General features: G+C 42.0%; 1 protein-coding gene across 1 annotated transcript; it reads left to right on the top strand.

Moving 5' to 3' along the window:
• The first annotated feature begins 3,538 nt into the window (after positions 1–3,538).
• LOC118123300 (early growth response protein 4) lies at positions 3,539–6,240 on the top strand. The gene is made up of 2 exons (XM_035180643.1): positions 3,539–3,918; positions 4,178–6,240. Exons 1-2 carry the CDS (start codon positions 3,762–3,764, stop codon positions 5,509–5,511), a joined length of 1,491 nt encoding a protein of 496 aa, XP_035036534.1. The 5' UTR covers positions 3,539–3,761; the 3' UTR covers positions 5,512–6,240.
• Positions 6,241–22,015: the final 15,775 nt, after the last annotated feature.

The raw sequence follows: 22,015 nt of genomic DNA, 5'->3' as shown, positions 1-22,015 counted from the left end.
TGAGATAGACACACCACAGGTTGAGCCTATTAGGTTTGGATGTATTAAAGCTTGTTTTACTTTTGCCTTATCCACTTTCCATTCAGTGGAAGTGCCAGGACATCCTTTCATTACAGGAATGTTTCATCTCCTTCCCATAACCAGCACTTTGAACCTCTTTTGAAGTCAATGTCCTTGTTAAAACATGGAGGTAACTTTGTATTGCTCCACTTTCTGTCTCCACCAACCAAGAAACAAAAGCATTTAGTCGCACTTGTGCTCAAATGTAGGGAAATAAAACAAAGGCTTTCATTTAACTTTCACAGGTATGGAGTTACCCCTGCGCTATAATGTCAGTAAGTGCTAACATTACATAAATCCATTACTTAGTCCCTGTGCTGTGGCATTTTATGGAGGAGAGAGGTTAGCCACACTGCAGTTATCATAACAGCATCCCGTGATCTGAACTCTGTGTGATCAGATTGGTTTTAATAGACTCTGGATTACTTGGAGGCAGAACCTCAAAGCTAAACATCTCCGGGCCTGGAATTAGAGTGCACATCTGAGGTGAAAACGATTTGTTCCGGAGAATGTCACTGCTGCAACCAAAGAGCTTATATGCTATTATCATACACTAACATAAAAAGATGACAGGGAAGCGACTCAGAGATCCTTTGATTCTTTGTCCACCGCTCAGCATTGACGGAGATAACATCAAATTTGAGTAGTCTGGTATAACCAGGCTGTTTATTATGTCTGACAGGCACTTTGCATTTGTGCTGCAACAGACAGAGCACATTTGGTTCCACATAGACAATAAGCTTTCTTACCTTCAGTTAATCTTGTCTGGACCAAAGCATACATGGATATTATGAACTGAGATGTGCGTTAACAGGAGTTGTGGTTATTGGTCAAATGCTGTCAGTATTCATGTGAAATTATTTTCTGTTCCACTTTTTTTTTCCACCTACCTTATAACATTTTTGCCGGTATACAGTCATGTGCATTGGTGACCCCTTGTTACAGGTTTCATGGCTATGCTGAAAAGTCAAACCAGTCTAGGATCGTATGAACCAAATTAAACTGTACTGAATAAAAATGTGAAAAACTGAAGAATAGTTTGAAAAATAAATGAAATTTTCGCCCCAAGTCTTAACACTTAAATTTAAGCACAATGAATTATTGGCAACAAAATATACTTTTAGTTTTCAAAAATTTAAATAGTCAGCTTTTCTAAACAATAAATTAATGTTGTTCTTATTAGTAATAGTGACTGTTGCTCTCCAATTAATATAGCTCATTAAAAGGTAGAATTTGTATTTCCTCATAAATGTAGTGTATACAATTACAGTAATACAAATGTACAGAAAGAATACTCAAGTAACGTCCAAGAAGCATATATTTTAATTGAGTACAGGGTATACATAAATGTACGTTGTTAATTTTCATTATTGAGAAATCACTACAAGTGCATATCACTGATAAAATATTGATCTGGGGCTAACAAGGGCTTGCAGGACTTGCATAACTCAAGTTATCCCATAAGTGTGAAACTTGTATATTACTTGTGCAGTATAATGTTATATCTCTCAAACTACATGACCCCTTCTCATGTTTGCAAAAGGATCTTTGTGATTATCTTGACCGCTGCTTCTGTAAAAAGAAATGCGGCCCAGGATTAAGGTAAAACCATGCCAAGCCCAAGATTTCCATTTCCATGAACATGGAACCACAGGAACTATTCAGTGCAATGTGACAAGTAAAAAAGTTTTTTATCTGTGGCCGGTTCATGTGTGATTACACAGCTGAATGCTGCACCGTCGCTATCCGTGGTCCTGAACCTCCAACCGGGGCCAGAGGTCTCCTGCAGACGGCAATGTCCTATGAAAGAGTATTGACTTTTTTGTAATAGGAAGTGTAACCACGGAGTGCACCCAGCAACAGATGCGAAACTGGGAAAAAATGCTTTGGGGTTGAAATGTCATGTGAACAGTTGGGTTCAACCACTGAACACCTCAGGGGTGTTATCGACTCCCTTCAATGCTTTTAAAGGCCAGGGGTTCGTTTAGACCGGGCTCTGCAGTTATTCATCCTGATGGTGTGAGTGACCACAATATCCAGCAGCCGCATGAGACGAAGGGATTTTGTGAAAGTGAATTTCCTGGATGAGGTTTTTCGGTTTCACTGCTGAAAACATCTTGTTTTTTCGTGCGATCTGGCCAAAAGGGAGGCGAGTAGGGACAGAAATGTCAGGACACAAATCAGTTGATCTGGACTAAAGGCTGTACTTGTATTTATCTTATAGTTTAGTGAACCACTGCTAACTTGCAGAGATTGACCCATTATCTGATCGATTCCTGCAGATTTGCATTAAATCTTTTGATTAATGTTGCTTTTTATTCTTCACTTCAATATATCACAGACACAAGTTAACCGTGTGAGGTGTCAGATCTACATACAACAACTAGTCCTGTTCCAGCTGGTCAGGCAAACAAATAAACCTGTAAATAAATCTTTTCGAGATTTTTAGGAAAAAGAAAAGAAATTACTATTATAGCCTGAATCTTCTATGATGACTTTTTAGTATCAGGGATATATTTACATCTTACATTATGTTTTTTGTGTATGTTTTCTTGTGTTTAGCATCCTTAATAATGTTCTGCTTTTGAATCTCTGTCCTTTTATTACTTAGTATCTTGCTAATACTTTTTAATCATTACCATGTCTTATGTTATATTTACTATTTTTTATACACAAACTTTTATATATGTATGACATTATCCATACATAAAGTTTTTTTTGACAGGTGGAACACACTTAAACTCGCTGTTTTGTGAAACTCTAACCAGTAAATCTGTGCCATTATTTGCATATTTGCTCTTAAATGGTAAATTAGGTTCCTCTTTTACATCATGAAGTATAACCTACATACAATAATACGGTATAAAGAAATCAAATTCTCTTTTAGTTGACAGTGAACCAAAAAAAATGAAATTTCCTATTACCCAATTTTGATTTTAAAAATTGTGAGAGCATCTCCTACATCTGTAGGTGAAACAGGTGAAAACCTTCTTGTCAACAAAACAGGAATAATCCTGCTGTGAATGATCAAGTCCCTCAAACAGTCACATGGCATAAAGACCTTCACCTGAAATAATTCCTCTTTACAGCGACATTTTGAGAGACGGGAGGCAGGAGGGTGTTACACGGATATTCCTTCATAGTTGTACTTTAATATTCTTTTTAATTGAAATGATAAATCGTCAAAGTGCCGAATAAAAAACCACCATTAAACAGTGTTTAGCACTAACCGCTCGTCGCCACTTGTTGAAACGTCAGACTCCATCTCCCAAGTATGGAGCATGGGGAGGGCTGGAGGGGAGGAGATGAGGGGGGGTGGGGGGACTCCGTCACATCCTCTGTCCTTATATGGGCATGAAGTTTACACGCAGCGGGGAATCCTCTCACTGGAGCTGATGAATGGGGAGGAGGGCCGAGGGAGCTGCCAAAGTGTATATAAGGAGAGAGAGGGGAAGTCGCTGATGTGAAATCCACAGCAAGCAAATACCGACCGAGGAGCAGAGACGAGAAGGAATATACCTCTTTTTTTTACACCTTTTGCCTCAGACCACTTTGGATCATTTGTTGAAAACCATCAAAGGGGGGGTTGAAAGACCAGCAATCATCTGCATAATCTGTTTTACATTTCCTCCCCTCCTTTTTAAAAAAAAAAAAAAAGCCTTTTTCCCTGGGAGAGACGGACTTCTCTAAGTGGCATCACTATGTTGAACAATATGGATTTGAATGCGAAAGATTCCTTTTATCCTCAGTTTGAGAATTGCAACAGTTCTTCGCTAGGAATGGAAAACAGCGTGCGCAAAGATAACCAGGAGGTGTACGTCGATGCAGAGCGGGGGGTACCTGCCCAGTTTGGCCACGGTGAGTTCGCATCTTTTGCACAGTCGATGAAAATGTGCATGCATGAGAATTTAAACGTGTTAAATTTGAGCACAACAGGGATTAGATAACACCTTTCACGCACTTGTGTACATGAAGGCACCGTGAAGGAATTCCTGTGCCAAAATACGCACGAATGTTTATGTAACCCAGATTTTCTCCATCGCTTAATCTGCACTGATTCCCAAATATATAAACACTCGCGGTGACAAAGTTTTTTTTCTCATTCTGATCCATACAGAAGGAACACCTGCGACCCTCAAAACCGAAGCTTCCAACTCGGAATTTGCTTTTAACCCCTGCGAGTGCCCAAAAGACACCTACACCCCTTCCTCGCTCGCCTACTCCGGCAGTTTCTATGTTGAGGCATCTCAGGGAGCGCCGTGCAGCACCGAAACACTCCTCAACATGATCACCGAGATCGTGGGTATATCCACGCTGCCAATTTCAGAAGTGCAACAGAGCGGCAGCAGTCGGGGAACTTATCCGTCGCCTGCGCCGATGGACAGCAGCAATGGCAATTTTGGAGACCCCGGCGTGAAGAGGCAAACCTACAGCGGCTCCGGACCCTCTCCTCCTGTGTACTCTCCGGACCAGACGTGCCACAGGTATGCCGATGACCAGGCCGGCAGCCAGGCCCAAGACCCGTCCACTTCCCAGCTCACCTTCGGCTCCCCAAGAGCTCCACACCAGAAGAATGCTGAACCAAAGTCCGAGGCCGCGTCTTTCCCCGTCGTGGTCAAGAATGAGTTTGAGAGCAGCTGCTACGAGTGGGGGGCATTTAACAAGACCGACTGTTTGGAGACGAGTTTCCAGACAGAAACCTTCCCCATGTCAAGCGACTTCCCCCCCGATCAGCAGATGGATGTTAAGGAACTTTTGGACACGTTCCCCCCGATTTGTCCCAACCCAGAGATGGAGTTTAAAGTGGAGGGGGGCATCAAGCAGGAGCCGTGTTTCTCTGACACCTGTTCTCAGAGCTACTCCAGCCCCCTGTACAATAATTACCTCCCTCCCCCACCACCGATGGGCCTCTCCTCCAACCTGAAACCCTTCCCCGAGCCCCCACAGCCATCTAATCAGTGTGATTCCTTATACACATCGCCAGCTTTACCAAGCACCATAGACTCCATCCTGTATTCTTCCTTGTTGCCAGATTCTTTCGCCCAAAGTTACACGACCCGTGTGACCAAGTCCCCCAGGGCCAGAAAGAGCCCCGCCGCCTCCCACGGCCCAGCCAAAGAGAAACCCTTCACCTGCCCCATGGAGAGCTGCGACCGGCGCTTCTCTCGCTCGGACGAGCTCAACCGGCACATCCGCATCCACACGGGCCACAAACCCTTCCAGTGCCGCATCTGTTTGCGCAGCTTCAGCCGTAGCGACCACCTCACCACCCACACCAGGACTCACACCGGGGAGAAGCCGTTCTCCTGCGACGTGTGCGGCAAACGGTTCGCCCGCAGCGACGAGAGGAAGCGGCACGGGCGCGTACACCTGAAACAGAAGGAGAAAATGGAACTAAAGCCTCAGGTGACCGCCGCCGCGTGGCCGTTCACTCTCCCCGAGGGGATTTGAAGACAAGGCCACGTTCCCCTCACTCGCACATACAACATTAGGATCTTTCCGTCTTGGAAGATGAGCCAGCTGACCGCAACTTGACGTCTGAGTTGGTCTGACACGGCGAGTCCTGAGGTTTTGCGCATATTCGCTGTTTTTGAGGAGCAGAGAGGGAGTGAAGAAGTTGTGCTTCGCCTTTTTTTGCCTGCTGCGGACGTGGCTGACTCCAGGCAAAGGTGCATTATAAAAGTAAACAGCTCATCAGTGACTGGCTGCTGTTTCTGTCAGAGTCGAACCTCTCTGCTTCGGCATTGCATGACTGCTGTTCAGCACCTCTTCATGTGGACAGCTCCATCCTCCATCCGCCTCTGGGCCTGGATGGTTTGCACTTACAGATTATTAACTATCGCCATTTAAGATTCTTATTTTTGCTTTTAGCATTCTTAGAGCAATGGTTTTGGACGATGTTCCTTAAGATGCATGTTTATGTCAGTGTTTCCTTTTCCTTTAACAACCACTGTCAAGCTACTCTTTCACTGCACAGTGAGGGCGACTGACATGAATGTAGGCGAACACATTTATGGCTTCGACCATAAAGCTGTCCATCTTTGATCAAATTTACAGTTTTTTTAAAACTTCTTTATCATTTAGATGTCGGTGTTTTTTGTCATTGGTCTTTGTGTTGTGTTACAATTGTTTGGATTATTACAGTTGTGAAAGATATATCATAAATGGGAAATAAATATATTTGTATTACTGTACTTCTTTGTATTTTTATAGCTAACTGTATATTTTACATTTATCACATTTGAGTGTCATTTCTAAAGTGAAATGTATTATAATGAATAATGTCTTGGTTTTTTGAGGGCTACTGTTTAGTAACACAATATTTTAAATGTTACAATTTGATATCAGAAACATTTTCGCACTTCATCCCAGTTTTGGTATGATGAGTGTTGTTTCATTGAACTGCTGATCTGGATTTAAAAGGGACCAGAATGTACACTAGTTATGATGTGGCTTTTCAACCAACACATGATTTGGCAGTATGTACAGAACTGTGTTTAATCAAGTTAGACATGACGAACAAATCATATAATCATTGCTTTTGAGTAAATCAGGTAGCACACATTGCTGCAAGTTTCTGTGGACTTAACCTTGATGATGAGAAGGGTTTGACGGATGATATCTTTTACTGGAATGAATGCTGAAATGTTCACTTTAGCAAAAAATAAAAAAAATACAAAATAAGATAAAAAATAGTATAAAACTATGTTGAGAGTTTGGTGAAATTGTCACCAACAGGGTATTGCAAAAAAGTAATTTAAATCGCCTTAAGTTATATTAACTGTTCAAGTAAAGATTTTGTACATACATAGTTTCTACAATACTTTAAATTAATATTGATGTTGTTATTTTTATGAAAAGTTTATGAACAAAATAAACGTTTTCTGGAAGCAGCAAGTTTCTTGTGCATGGTTCAGATTCATCGACCAACTCTTATTTCCTCTCACACTTTGTCCAATCTGTTTCACACAGTGCTGAGACCCCCCATCGGAGAATTCACAAGAGTGTTTCTCTTCCCAAAATATACATTCGAACAGGCCACCTGTGGCACCACACTGCAGCCCGAGCATTAGACAACACAGCTCTGCCCTGTGACTCACGCAGCTTTTGACTCAAGCACATTAAAGTGAATACCCTATTACTCAGTGCTGTGGTTCTGGATCCACTCGACTTCAAATATCACTTTTCTCATGATGTAAATGTAGAGACGCACACTGAGAACGCCACGATAATCTCTACAGGAAACCTGTTAAACAGGACATTTTCTTACCTTGTCAGTGAGATGATCTGATGCTGTCGGTTCATTCATTCCTTTGTTCATTCACTCATCCATTTTTGCAATAAAAATATTAATTTCCACTCATTTGCTGGATGCAATTATGGTCTATTATCATGTATTCTTTCTCCTCTTGTCAAAACTGCCTGTGCATTCTTGTAGAAATCTCTCTATTAGAATTTTTAAAAGAGTAGAAAGACAAGGCAGTGGTGCAAGCCAATACTGCTCCTGTTGGCAGTTTCTTCAAAGCAACACAATTTGTACGTGACTAAATCAAGCACAGACCCCACTGGCACTGTATTTTCCTATAGTGCTAAAAATCACACACTTTAAAGCATAGGTCAAGTAGTGTTTTAAGTAAGCAAATGTGAATATAGTGCAAAGTATACATGAGATTTGGGGAAGAAGGTTGTTGTTTCTAATCATAAAGCTCTTAACCATGCAGGCATGTATTACCAGGGACTCTGTGGCGGTATACATAGGACATGCATGTGCCCATGACGCAGTCGGCTGGCAGAACACAGCCCAGCTTGCCCACGGCAGTGCGTAAGTGCCTGCGTTGTCTGTAGCTGACAAACATACTGTAGCAGTGTGAAAATAAGAGCCGCCACATGGAGCACTGTGAATAGTATGTACCCGTCCACTGCTTTCCATCACTCATCATCACGTACAACAGCACATGGTCCGACATCAACATGCCTTCCCTCACCCGTGTTGTTTTAGTGGCAAACATTGTGCAGTGGTGGATGGTTGAGGTTTTGAATTGCAGTGATGTGCAGTCACAGTGACCATTATTCACACACTTGAAGACTGAAGAGTTATTGAACTCTGGCCATTGATGGAATTTCTGCATTTGGAAGCTGAAAATTCACATTTGCATACTGTAGATGGTCCTTGATTTATCTGCAGCATGTGAGCAGACCAGTTTCAGCTCATCTTTATCAAATGTGTTGACCATAAACCTTCCTTTAGGTCTAAAGACGTGAATCGGATCTTTTCCACTGACTGACATTTTTCTCTCTCCTGTAGAAATGTGTAAATTGCTGAAGCTATTAAGTAATTGTGCAGAGAGGTCACATGACATCCAGGTTTCCGCAGAACCTCTGCTCCGAGTGGTACCACAACGAGCACATTAAATCCTTACCATGGTGTCACTAATGCAAACATGTTAACATTAGCGCTGTTGCATTGTGGGGGGGTTTATCCAAAGTAGTGCTTCTGTGTGACTAATGCATTCCATATGTGACTGAAGAGGAAACCATGAGCGGATGTGATTTCCCTTCTATATTGTCTCATCCAATTAATCACTTGATGCAGGATTGCTTCTGGATAAGTCAATAGGACTATTTATCTGCTCTACCAAATGAGCATTTTGGCTCAGGATTAAATAAAAGAAAATCATCTCTAAAAATGACGGTGAAGGATTAGATGAGCACGAAGAATGAGGATAAGTGTCACTGAGGAATGATTTGTACTTACATGTTCATTACTTCATTACTCTTCTGAATGGCCCAAAAAACATAACCTATTTATTTTTGCATCATACACAAGCAAAGGTTTACCTCCAGTACATCTATATTATATTTTATAGGTTTATAACCGGAGCATGCTGCCCTCCTCAGAGTGAAGCCCATCCACGTCTGTGTCGCCACACCGAGCTTAAGAGGGACTCGTACGGCCCCAGTTGTCTCTGAAGGGGCCCAGCACCCCTTTTATCCATGCTTGAACTCCAAACAATCCTACCTCTACAACAATAATCCAATAATGACTTTCAGAGCGTATAAAAAATGAATTTATTTGCTTACATGAAGGATCTGAGGCAGTTTCTGTGATTCAAGCTTCAGGTATCAGGTCACCTCAAGTGCCTATTAATAATCACAGTACTACTTGAGACGGCCTATATGGCCACGCGGTCTCATTCGCCTGTGGATTGATCTATTGTGGGGTAATCACCATGTAATTTTATGCGCACCTTTAAAATGGGCACCGTGGCGCGTCATTGTCCTTGGGGTGGACTCAGTAATCAAGGTGCATAATCGCATGGCGGTAATGGCAATCAGCCTTAGCAGATTAATTCCTCGGATCATGCATCAACCCTTAGGTCCTGTATCTGATCATGAAGAAGGGTGTAGGTGGTCTGGAGAGCGCAGGTGATTAAAAAGAGGAGAACCGTTGCAGCAAGAAGGACCTCGTTATGCAAACATTTTGGAGTGCCTAATTCCTTCCATTGTTACGGCTCCCAAATTCGTCATTTGTATTACTGATCAGGCAAAGCACACGATGTAGAAAAGAAGTTTTCCCTTGCTCCTTCGTAAATTACAAGTCAACTCCAAGGTCAAGGACCCCGGTCTGCCACTTTTATCTGTTGAACAACATCTCTATGGTAACTATGTCAAAGGACTTACAGTGTGTGCTGTACCGTTAGTGAATGGAAAGCAGTGAACATACCCAGCCAGCTGAATGACTTCATGGCAATTCAATTACATAGGAAAATGTACAGCTGCCCTTGGAACATTCCAGGTATGAGCCCTTACTGTATTGCGGCAGCAGCCTGTTGCAGCGTATGTGTGTATGCGGCAACCTGTGGGAATCTGGACAATCCATAGAAAAACATTATATTTATTTCTGCTTAACCGACTCGTCTGAAATCCCAGTGTGTTGGGTGCTCGTCGCTTCCAGTTTGTGCAGAAACACGGAGCTTTTTCATCGTTTCATAACACAAAACAAACTAGAATGGCACTGTGTAAGGTACGTACCTCTGCCAGGGCCCAACGGTCTCCTTAAATTCAATCAAGCTGCCCCACATTTCACACACTCACAGGTATCACTTCCCTAAATGTGCCTGATCTTTTTTAATCAAGATGAATTATTTTAAAATATGAAAATGTTGAAAAACCTTCTATCCTGCAATGATAAAGAAAGTGAGAAAATAAATTCGTCCAATCATTTCACTTGGATTGATCAATGATTCACAGGCTTACCTTTCTGTTACTAACCAAGCTGGGGGGGGGGCATACACCGCTCAAGCCGAGATGATAGCCAGAAGTTAGCCAGCAGATTACAGAAAAGTCGTCTTCCAGCAGTTGGAAGACAGTGTGTGCTCATGTGGTTCTTTGACGAGAGGACCAGTGGGAAGGAGTTGAACATATCAGTTGCATATTTTCAGTGTAGCCTGCTCTTGCTGCTTTTCCAGGATTACCAACCCTGGCTTTAAATACCATCTACGAGTGTCTTGAACAACATCCAATGCTGAGGCCTGAGGAGAAGCCGGCTTCACGTGTTCACTGGAGCAGCCAGTTTAGAACAGCCACGAGCAATCACACATTTCTGCCCACGTACTTGTTGTATGTGGATCGACAATGCTAATACATTTACACTTCACACAGTTCATCCTCATTGCATCACGTGTGCATTTACCTGTACGTTCATGTGGTCAAGCCCTAACTGACTGCAAGTCAATCACACGCAACACATTGAAATACCAGCTGTAAATGAGATGAATATGAACCCACAGAGCTTATAGAACATAGAGTTATCACCTGAGTCTCTATTTCCCCTCAGCACAAAGGAGTTGGACTGTTTCGCTCACACAGACCTGATTAGCTTCCTTTCGCCTCCTCCCATGACAATCCCTCCCTGACTGTGGTCCAGACCATGCCGGGCTGAGGGCCGTGACAGCGGCTTGTTGTGACATACAGGATGACATGTTAACCATTAACCCGATCAGCTGGTGGTAGAGTACTACAGCTTCCTCTGACACTGAAGGATCATTTGAATCAATCATGATACATGTCCGCGGCTAAATCCCCACCTACATGCTCTCATTACTTTCTTCTTCAAACAAAAGAGCACAAACAGTGAACTGACCAGCTCCTATATACTTTGACGTGCAGTATGTGGAGGAAGAGCTTCAGGTGCACACACACACACACACACACACACACACACACACACACACACACACAGAGAGAGAGAGAGAGAGAGAATTGCACAGTTAAAACCTGCTGCACAGACAGTAATGACTCTGAAGGAAGTTTGTGCTCCTGTATAAAAAAAAAACTAAAAAAACGTCCATCATGATATTACCTGCTGCAAATATCCACAAAAGCATGCGGCCGTTTCACAAAGTAGAAACAGAGAAGAAATGTGTAAAAAATGCGCCCATCTGCATAACATCACTCTATACACGCACGACTGTTAACCCCTCTACCCATAAAATAAATTACGGCGTGACCGCGTGTCCAGTCGAGGTGTGAGTGATTACTTTAGTGCTTTGACATTTGCAGCAGCAGTAATGAGGCATGTCTGTGACAGGCGTGTCACCGCCGGCAGCCCGCGTCTGTGCTGCTCAGTTCGGCGCCGGGAAGGAGGCGCGCTGTGGCCAAACACTGGCACTTTCTCGAGATAATGACGGCTCAGCCACAGAGATGCAGGGGGAACGCGTTGAAGTCTGAGGCGGCTGTGCGCATGTGTGCTCCGCTGAGAGAAAGAAGGGAGCGAGGGAGGCCGATCCAGAGTGTATGTGAAGTGTATTAGCGCGCGTGCATGGGTGTGTGCGTGTGTGTGTGCAAGTGTGTGTGCAAGTGTGTGTGCAAGTGTGTGCATATCTGTCATTGCCAAGATGGAATCAGAGACTGGGAGAGAGGAGGCCGCTGCTGGGACATAAAGACTAGTAGTATGAAAATGAGTGGGCTGAACACGCGCTGCTCACACCGTGCACCCTCCCATCAAGCAGGGCGACGATTTGCATGTTGCACACCAGCCTCACCGCCAACTACAGTATGTATTCTGCATCTAAATGAAGCATCAAACCCAAAAGCGCCGCGCTCCTCCGAGCTCCATGAAATCTATGCAAAATGTAGATACTTGAGCATTAGCAGCAGCCGCAACAGTTGTTTTAATGCCCGCGGAATTGTGACACTCGTGATTCGGAGCCATTAGCAAAGAACAGCAGAGAAACGAGAGGCTCATTCCGGTCTGGACAGGAACATGACTGACCTAAGAGGGAATCACACCGTGGCTGGTTTTAATGGTTTAAAATCACTTCATTTGTCTATGAGAGCTTTTTTTTTATTTTTTTTAACATTTGCCTTAGAATAAATAGGACTATTGATTTATACAGAATTCTATCATCTTGTATTCCCTTATGGTTCATTCTATTAAAGTATCTTCTACACTATCTTTGTTCTGCTCTATTCTATTGTGTGTTATTCTGGTCAGTTCTATTCTATTATGTTGTCTGTTTGTTGTACAGTATGTTGTGTGTCTGTATTCTATTCTATTCTGTTCTATGCTATTCTAAGAGTTTTGTTGTGTGTTTCTATTCGGTTGTATTCTATTTAATTCTATGTTTTTCCAGAAATTATTTCAGGTCCTGATACATTTCTATGAATAATAATTCCCATCTAGATTTCACTATCAGTGATTGCCTTTTAAATGTGGACTAAATATGAATATTTATACGATCATGTCATGTTACAATAGTGGCACTTTACATCATAATGTTGCTTCTGTACTTCAGTCGCAGTACTTGAGTAAATGTTATGACCGCAACGTGTTTCTCTGACTGTAAATACTACTGACAAAAGAATCAACAATTCCACTTCAACCCTCGTGTGAAGTAACTTTTCTTAGCAGAAAATCATGTTGGACCTGATCACTCACAGTAAGAAGCCAGTTATTAAAATGGGTTTTTCATCCAAGTGCCTCAACAGAACATCCACATTCACCAGACCAGGCTTCTTTCTTCCGGTCTTTACTGGTCCAGTTCTGGTGAACCAGTATCTGCTGCAGCCTCAGGTTTCTGTGCTTGGCTGACAGGAGAGGAACCTGCTGTCGCTGCTCATCCCTCTGAAGGTTCAATGTGTCGTGCTTTCTGAGATTCCTGTTTGCTCCACACAATTGTCTTATAGAGTGTTTATATCCAGTATATCTGAGTTAACATCAGCTGCAACCGCAACCATTCTCCTCTGACACCAACCAAATCTGTCGGTGCCGGTCACTGGGTGAATTAGTTTTTTGCATCATAGGCTGGTCTGCAGTGAAGAATTAAGGTAGTGGAGTTAAAAAACAGTTCCCCCCCATCGAGGAGGTTAGGTTTTCATCTGCTTTTGTTTGTTTGTGAGCAGGACTGTGCAAAGATTACTCAACCTATTTCCATGAAATTTTGTGTAGGGGTATTGCATCACCCGAGGAAGAACCCATTACATTCTGGAGCAGATCCGGAAATGCTTTTTTTTTTTGTCACTTTCTTTAAGATTGTGCGTTTTTCAAAATTTTCTGGATTTCTCAGAGAATAATTCATGGATCCTGATGAATAAATCTGACGTGTTTAGGTGACAGAAATGTATGATTTGGTGCAGTTTGGTGCAGATCAAAACATCAAAAGAACCGTGGTGGAGGTATGCGCTTTCTGAAATGCAGCACATTACAGTATAATGTAATAGATTTGTACTTAAATGTACTAAGTTGCTCTCCACCACTCTGGGTCCGTGGGATGACGCTGCTCAGCACAAATTAAAAGTATCGTCTCTCCATTAAAGACGTGGCTGCTCATCCCCCGGTTGGTGGCATAGCAGAGCTGTAGCATCACACACTCCCCTCCCTCATCCCTCACTGTTCCCTCCCCTCAACAGTGCATAATGGCCCGCTCTGCCCTCGCTCACCCCCACCCTCCAGTGGCTTTTAGCTGGTGATGGACTGTCACTTTCACCGGGGGTGGGTGCGCAGAGAGTGACGTCTCCCCTTGTCTGGGTGTATAGGAGCCATGCTGGGGTCACACAGGGACGTATATGCTACAGTATGTTTCCCATGAGCCTAAAAGCACCGACCGTAAATCAGACGGAAGCCGCCTCTGATCTCAAACCTGTAGAGTGTTGGAAACCTAAAGAGACACGTTTGTGTCCCCCTCCTGTGATTCTTGGAGCTTTAAAAGGGGGCTTTCATATGTATGAGTCAGATCAGCAGTACACATTTAAAAATCGAAGCGCTTTCTCTCTACTGCAGGTCCCCAAACTCCCTTGTCTCGTGTTGTAAGCAATCACCATGTGCATTAACAATGTGATTTTACATTGTAGTTTTGGTAATTGCTTTTGCAGCTTTGAAAGATGGTATGGAGAAAATGAGCAGTGCTTGAAAGACTTAACACCTCAGCACTGGAAAAGGGTTTCAAATACATTTATATACATGTTATCTATCGAATACTTTTGTCAACCTCGGATTCTGACTTGCACATTGTTTTCCATTTTATCACTGGTGCAAAAAAAATTATCTGTTTTCTTGAATTAAGCCATTTGAAATGATGCTAATTTCAGCGTCGAAGAATCATCAGCACAAATGCCTTGTGTGGAAACAGAAGAGGTTTTCTTGTTAGTCATCCGTGATCCTGTCACTCAGTGCCGTGGCGGCATAGGGTCTGCTTCCTGTTAACAAGATATGTTTACGGCATCAGCGTTGGTCTCCCACCGTCTGTGTGTGTGCATTTGTACTCTGCGTCGCTCCTCAGGATTGATGCATCCACCTGTCGGTTAACTATTAACTGCCCAGGAACTGGGGAGACAGATAGTGTCCGGGTCCCCGCTCCTCCACAGCACTCAGAGGCTGAGGCAGGCCTTCCTTTTGTTATGGAGCCAAAATGGTGCCCAGTGGCAGGATGCTGCGTCTAACCATTAACTAGACCCTCGGCACTGGAGCTCACCAGTGAAGTGACAAATCACAATGTTCCCCCAGAACTGAGCCTGGAGAATATTAACCCTGACTCAGCTGGGGCTCTTCCTCCGTCGTCCTGCAGATAAATGAATAGATGCTGATCCTTCCATCACCATCAGCTTCTCCTTCCTCCTACTCATCCACTCTGTGTGTCTCTTTTGGCACCACCGACAGTGGCGTCTTGTGAAGAGATTGATATGACGAGAGGTAGATGTGCTGCTTCCTGCCTCTGGACGATAAAAAGATAATTTATGGATCCATCACTCTGCGAGTCGTGAAAACAGTATTTTTTTGAGAATAACCCTCAAAGAAATTATCATTATGAACGAATACAGAAGCGTGATTGAAGTTGAACAATCACTTAAACAGTGGCAGAGCTTTTACAATCAAGGGCTTTAATTTATGTAGCAGATTCTCTTCATTTGCCGTGTCCAGCAGTACCTGTGCCGCAGAAAGTCGCTTTTAATTTGACCGTGTTTCTGTTCATGTGGCTCATTCGCCATGCCCTCAGAAGTTGCAGGTCTCCCCATGTTTAACACCTCTGAAATATCTTCTCCCTCCTTCCACCAGAAGTTAAAAGGACGACAGATTTAGCAGTTGCCGCCATCATTAAATCCTGCGCCCCTTCATAGAGTCAGCAGACCTCCATGGTGTCTCGGTCCCGCGCCGTAATGGCCGCTCATTGGTCCAAATGAACTGGAGAGCTTTCATGTGTCCTGAACAGTGTACTCGTCTCATTACGGCCCATAGTGGTTCCACATCAAACAACCTCATTATTTTCAATGAGGGAAGAAATCGCAAGTATGTGACAAGTCGGAGCTACAAAGTGACTACCAAGTTCAAATAACATCTGCCCTTTTTGGTTATGCTATGCAAGCAAAATGGTGCAGAGATAAGGGAATTGTGTGTCTCCAGACTGATGACATGCGACTTCAAGTCTCCGCTTTCAGTCGTATTTACACAGGATTTGGCGAAAAGGATGTGAAACCAGGAGCTTTTAATGTTTTAATGTGAACACTTCAGCAACAAAACTGCAGAAGTAGACTTCGTGCACGCTGTTCATTCATCACGGTGATACATTTTGAATACACTGTGATCCTGATGAATAAGATTAAACCATCCAACATCAGCACCTTGGAATATCCAGTATCATGAATAGCTTTTCACAATCTGGTCATTGAGGCACAGCAAAGAATGTTTCGATATCACACAGACCATCATATGAGCTCTGAGTGATGCCTATTTATAGTTTCAAAGCATTTCACGTCATTTACATAAAAAGCCTCTATTAGAAGCCTAATTTAATATTAGCTGACAACAATTTGACAAGGAGGGGTCAGAGGTTAAAACAACGCACGACGCCTGTTAACTCCATTAACATGGAAATGAATGCAACAACTCGACAGCCTGTTGTCATACCTACAGTGAACAGCCTAAATAAGTTGCAATGAAAAAATCACAAGGGCTGTACTTGATAAGACATACTCGTGTTACTATGGCAACATCCATGGCTCAAGCTAGGAATGCAGAGATCTGGATAATCGTTGTCATTGTGATACACGGGGCTTTTGCAATAAGACCCATTACCATGTTGGGACATTAATACGTTTTCACTCTGCAAGATCCGTTTCCATTCAGAAATCACCAACAATGGCTTTACATTCACTGCGCTGTTTGCAACACAAACCCCAGTGTCTGTCATTATATCTCAACATTAATGCACTCTGTGTGAGCCTTGGTGCGGAAACATGTGCACGTGGATTCTACTTTGCACTAACTGTTTGCACAAATGATGAATTATGTTAAACAGATTCTGCTTTTCCAAGTTTTTTTGGACACAAGACGTAACACTTGTTTATCATACTGCAGAAACACAGCATTCACTAGAATGAATACACAGGGCGCAGTATTCACCGCCCCAATAATACCTTTTTTTTTTTTATAAAGTACATGTTCCAGAAAACTGCTATTTAATGTAGTAATTAATGTAAACAGATCTTTACAAAGTTAAAAATACCTACAAATTATTGCATAAGCACTATATCAAATGACTGGTAATGCAAATTCATTTTCAATATTTTAATATTTTAATTTTTAATTCTAAAATTCTAAAGATACATTCCTATCATTGGAGAAGATTAGACTATAGTTTCTCAGTATCAGTTTTTTTCGCGGTCTTAGTATTTCTGCAGAACACTGATGCATTTTTAAGCACCAACTGTAAGTAACAGCAGGACAGTTTTTTCTCTCTATTATTATTAAGACGATCTCCAAATGTTTTATATCTTCCCCATTGTTTGTGTGTGTGAGCTCATCTGTCGTGGCCGGACAGCTCGATGATAAACTGTACACTTAACAGTCGAGCTGCTGCATTGTCGTGAAGTGAATGTGATGATGATTCTCAAGCTGTAAACTGGCAGTTTCACATTTTTATCCTTTTGGCGAGCGCGCCACTTGATACACTTGTATTGGCTGAAGTCGGCCTGCGTGTAGTTCCATTGTGTTGTCCTGTGAGTGTTAACAGACGGCAAAAGCCCATTTGACGAGGTGATGTAACATGAATTCCTCGTGCTTGCAGGAGGCTGACTGTCCTTTATGCTCAGTGTGTGGTCTCTGATCAGGATATTGATCTCAATGATCACAGAGGAATAATATGGCAGATGAAGCCTTTACACAACATGTATTCATTTATTATATTCTCTTAATTTCGTTGCTTCTGATAACGGGAGAATAATCACCCTAATGTTTAATATAATCATGCTCTGACAAATATATCTCTCAGTAACTGTCATGTATATCAGCTAATCCTTGCATATTACTGGTGCCCCCTGCTGTTTAAAGCTTTAACTGCTTTCTAGCCCCTTTTTTTAATCGAGATATTGATGTTGCTCCATCACAGAGCCATGACTTATTGATGTGTTGTGTGACTAACGCGACCTATTGAATTAAATTGACTTTAAGGTCAGATAGACACAGTAATATACTGTGGGATGCTTGTAAGGATATAGTTCCACAAATACTAATGTAGAATCCAACATGCTTCTTCTGGGTGTCTGTCTCCTCCACTAAGTTCATATTTGATGTTGACATGATTATAAAGACAAGTGTTAAACAATTTACTAAATGTAAATGTTTAGTATCAAACATAAACATAATATGAGATGTGGCCTCCATCTTGTCTCTTCTGCTCCTTTATCACCTTTTCACAGCCTCGCTGTCAAAAATGAAATAAACTCCGGGCGAAAACACTTTAATTGTACCAAAAAAAATGTCAGACATGTGTTGTGGTTGCTAAGCAAACAGCGCCTAATAATATCTACATGGGAGAGGTTTGCATTAGTGCAGCAAGCCAAAGCACAGCATTTCTCAGTCTCCACCAATCTAAAGAGAATGAAGGTTCACCACACTGTAATTACCCAACAATGAGTTTGTCAGTCACTGCTCATAAATATGAATAAGGAGGGATGGATAAAGGTGTTCAGTCTAAATTTGCCACGATTTTTGACGCGAGAGCGAGAAAACGGCCCCGGCCTCACATTCATCCTATCAAAATCTCCTGAGGGAGAGAGTTTTTAAGCTTTTGTGTGTCAGTCTTTCCCTGTCAGGACTGGATGAGTGCAGCATGCGGAGGGCGTAGAGGGATAGAGATTGATGTAACAGGTTTTGGGCTTTTACTTTTTAAATTATGATGGGGTTTTGTTTTATTTTAGAAACCCCATGAAGGTGTCAGCTGTTACTGTGAAATACAGGACAATCTTAAGGATGGACAGCATCTCTCTCTACAACAGAAATATTAATTTGATTTATTCATTTAAATGTTAATGTGCTGTATGGAAATCACCTCTTATACTGCCGCACATTTCACTTAACATCCATGCAGGGCACTTCGTGTCGATGCATTTTGAAGACTTTCACAATGATTTTGTAAGTTTTATTACAAGATCCATGCATCAAATATAATTTGTGTAATTTACTGTAGAAGACAAAATGAGCCATGTATTTACCATTCAAATTTTTGGGGTGCATTTCATACGACACTGTGCAGTAAGGACTGCGCAGTACATCCTAAAAACATCATTAAATGCATTTGAGTCAGTCCATTGTTCAGCCTGACACATGACATCACAATAAAAAAGGTTATTTTTGTTATAGGTGACAAATTGCACTTATATTGTTATTTTTATCATAGTGTACTTCTCTTATCTGACCAGTAAGTGGTGCTTGAGCTCCTAAATGGATCCCTCTCTCTCTCTCTCTCTCTCTCTCTCTCTCTCTCTCTCTCTCTCTCTCTCTCTCTCTCTCTCTCTCCACTCTCTCTCTCACTCACTCACTCACTCACCACTCTCTCACACACACACACACACACACTCACACACACACACACACACACACACACACTCACACACACACACACACACACTCACACTCACACACACACACACGTTATCATATGTCATGTTTGGGGAGAGTATATCCTTGCAAATCCATTTTCCTGCATAAACTGCATTTAAATATTGTTAATCGGTTCACATAGAAAATATTTAAATCTTTGCCATGACCACTCATGTTTACTTGCAGGTACAGTGCACTTTATATCAAGTCCTGGCTCACAAAGAGGAGGGTTGTTTTACGTGCTTACCCTTTAATGTAGCCTCACTTTAGCAGTGCCTCAGTCGAGCCAAGATCAATCAAGACTGAATTTGGTTGGATAATATTGAGAGTAAAAAAAGGTTTATCGAAATACTAAAATACTTGCAGAAAGTACACAAACATTTTTGTGTCACTGGTTCAGAAAACCTCCCCAGGCAGTGATACATGAGACCTAAACATCACCTGGATCATAAAACACTGAGAGCGGATTTCTTGTTGTGTAGCCTTGTTTCTATTTTTCTTTTCTGTCACCACAGAGCAACTTGCTGTGGGATTAGTTGAAAGAGTAATGACCCCGACACATAAACACCCTGTTCCAGAGTCTTCTGAAGCTTTGTGGTATCGAGGACGCTCGGTGAAATAAACAGTGCACAGCTGATACCGTGTTTTGCAGTGGAAATGACAAGAAGATGTAAGATTACAGTTTTTGAAATAACATACAAGTTGTTGTAAACACATTAAAATGACCTGTAAATGTTGAGCTGTATTTAAGATTTAAAAACCCAACAAGGAACAGCAGCTGTTACACTATTAATATGTATGTAACAGTGTTAAACAAACAACAAAAATTTTAAACAACAATATAGATTTAATACATTTTTAGCTTATAATGGAAACATTAATTACTCAAGTTGATGCCACCACGATCTTCAGTGACACTAGAGCCATATCTAGGAAATTAGAAATACTGATGTCAGATTTCAAAGTCCCCCCCCCTGCCACAATCCACCCAAAAGAGTCTCTAAAATGTTCTTCATTAATAAATTAACCTGAAGCAGCAGATGGTTTGTTACACAAAACCATCTGGGAAGGCTTCGATGGAAACAGCTTGGAAAAGGGCAGGTGCTTTCAAATTATACTTGGCAGCTGATTGGATGAAACCATCTGTCTATCACTGCCTGTCACACTTGCAAAAGCCAATCGGGAGAAAAGCGAGAACATCTTCTTCATTGAGAGAAACCTTCGCTGTCGATCTTTGCTCGTCTTTCAACCGGGAGATACTCTACAGTTCAGATATAACTGATGCTATCGCAGCATCTATGCTAACCTCTTTACGAACTTCCTCTAGCTGTCGTCAAACCAAAGACACAGACACTCCCTCATGAGACACTGATTTGTTTGACTTTCTTTGGTTGGGACCATATGCTGTGTATAAAAATGGAAGTAGACTGCAGGTCCTGAAAGTGAAGCCATTGCAGAAGTGCCTGAAACCTGTATTCTCTCGAATGACCAGCAGAGGGTGACTCGACAAAACAAAACAAAAAATGACTGTCATTCTCTCTTGATTTATAAGGTAACTACACATTTTACAAAGGGTTTATGTTCTTAATTTCTGTCTTCTTCAATACAGCATGATGCTCATTTTGTGATTTATGGTCCCATTTAGACTCAAATAGACGATAAAGCATGACATGCATTGGGGGTGTGGATATGGCGTGATTGACAGCTAGAACTAGCCAATAGCTGCAGATGGCAGGTGGAGGTGAATGTGCATTGTCCTCTCATTCAGGCTCCACCCCCTGCTCCTCCAAATATAATTACTTCTGGCTTCAAAAAACCAAGATGGCACTGGACAAAATGCAGAATACGAAGGCTTCAAAATGGCAGTTTACTAATGAATAGGCGACGTCATGATGGGTGCCAGTTGGTTAGGACACAAATAGCCTGGAGCCTGGCAAGATAGATTCTGGCTTGGAAGAAATCTAGCTGCTATTCAAGGTTTAGTGTTAATTCAACTGTCCAATATTTTCTTATATTATCTAAATTCTGCTTCTAAATCCACTGTGCAACAGATACATTAGGAAATGGTGCAATTCTTATGTATTCTTTAACCTAAAACATTTAAATTCAATACACAAGTACTATAACAAATGTCTTAATCAGTCTTTGCTGCACCAAATTTCACACACTCATAGATACCAGTCCCTTAAATGTGCCAGATCAATCTTAAAGAAAGAGATAAAGAATTCCTGGATCTGCCTCCTGATGTGGATCCACACCACATGTAAGGTGTTCTTCCCTGACCCATAGCACATCCTTTGCATCAAGTTTATGTAATCTTGCTTACAAACCAACCAACCAACAAATGGGCAGGGGTGAAAACATAAAGGTAATGAAATGGGAGCAGGATCAATACTGTGCAAGCAGTTTATTAACTCAAAAGTGGACTTCAAGTTAAGTTCCTGCTTTTTTCAAAACAAATGTAATATTATTGTAGCAAACATCTGAGCTTCCCCAAGAAGAAAACCAGCTGGTGCCAATTCAATGCTGAACTCCTTGTGGTCCTCCTTTGTATTAAAGACTGTCTGAGAAACAAACTGG

This window comes from Hippoglossus stenolepis, chromosome 2 (genome assembly GCF_022539355.2).
Source record: "Hippoglossus stenolepis isolate QCI-W04-F060 chromosome 2, HSTE1.2, whole genome shotgun sequence".
Lineage (NCBI taxonomy): Eukaryota > Metazoa > Chordata > Actinopteri > Pleuronectiformes > Pleuronectidae > Hippoglossus > Hippoglossus stenolepis.
The sequence above is the reverse complement of the archived record's forward strand: the minus strand, read 5'-3'. Positions and strand labels throughout refer to the sequence as shown.

Excerpts from the sequence above, each read along its gene's own strand:
- LOC118123300 (XM_035180643.1), top strand. The coding sequence starts at position 3,762 with ATGTTGAACAATATGGATTTGAATGCGAAAGATTCCTTTTATCCTCAG. Across the intron at positions 3,919-4,177 it reads ACCTGCCCAGTTTGGCCACG|AAGGAACACCTGCGACCCTC; the intron begins GTGAGTTCGCAT and ends TGATCCATACAG.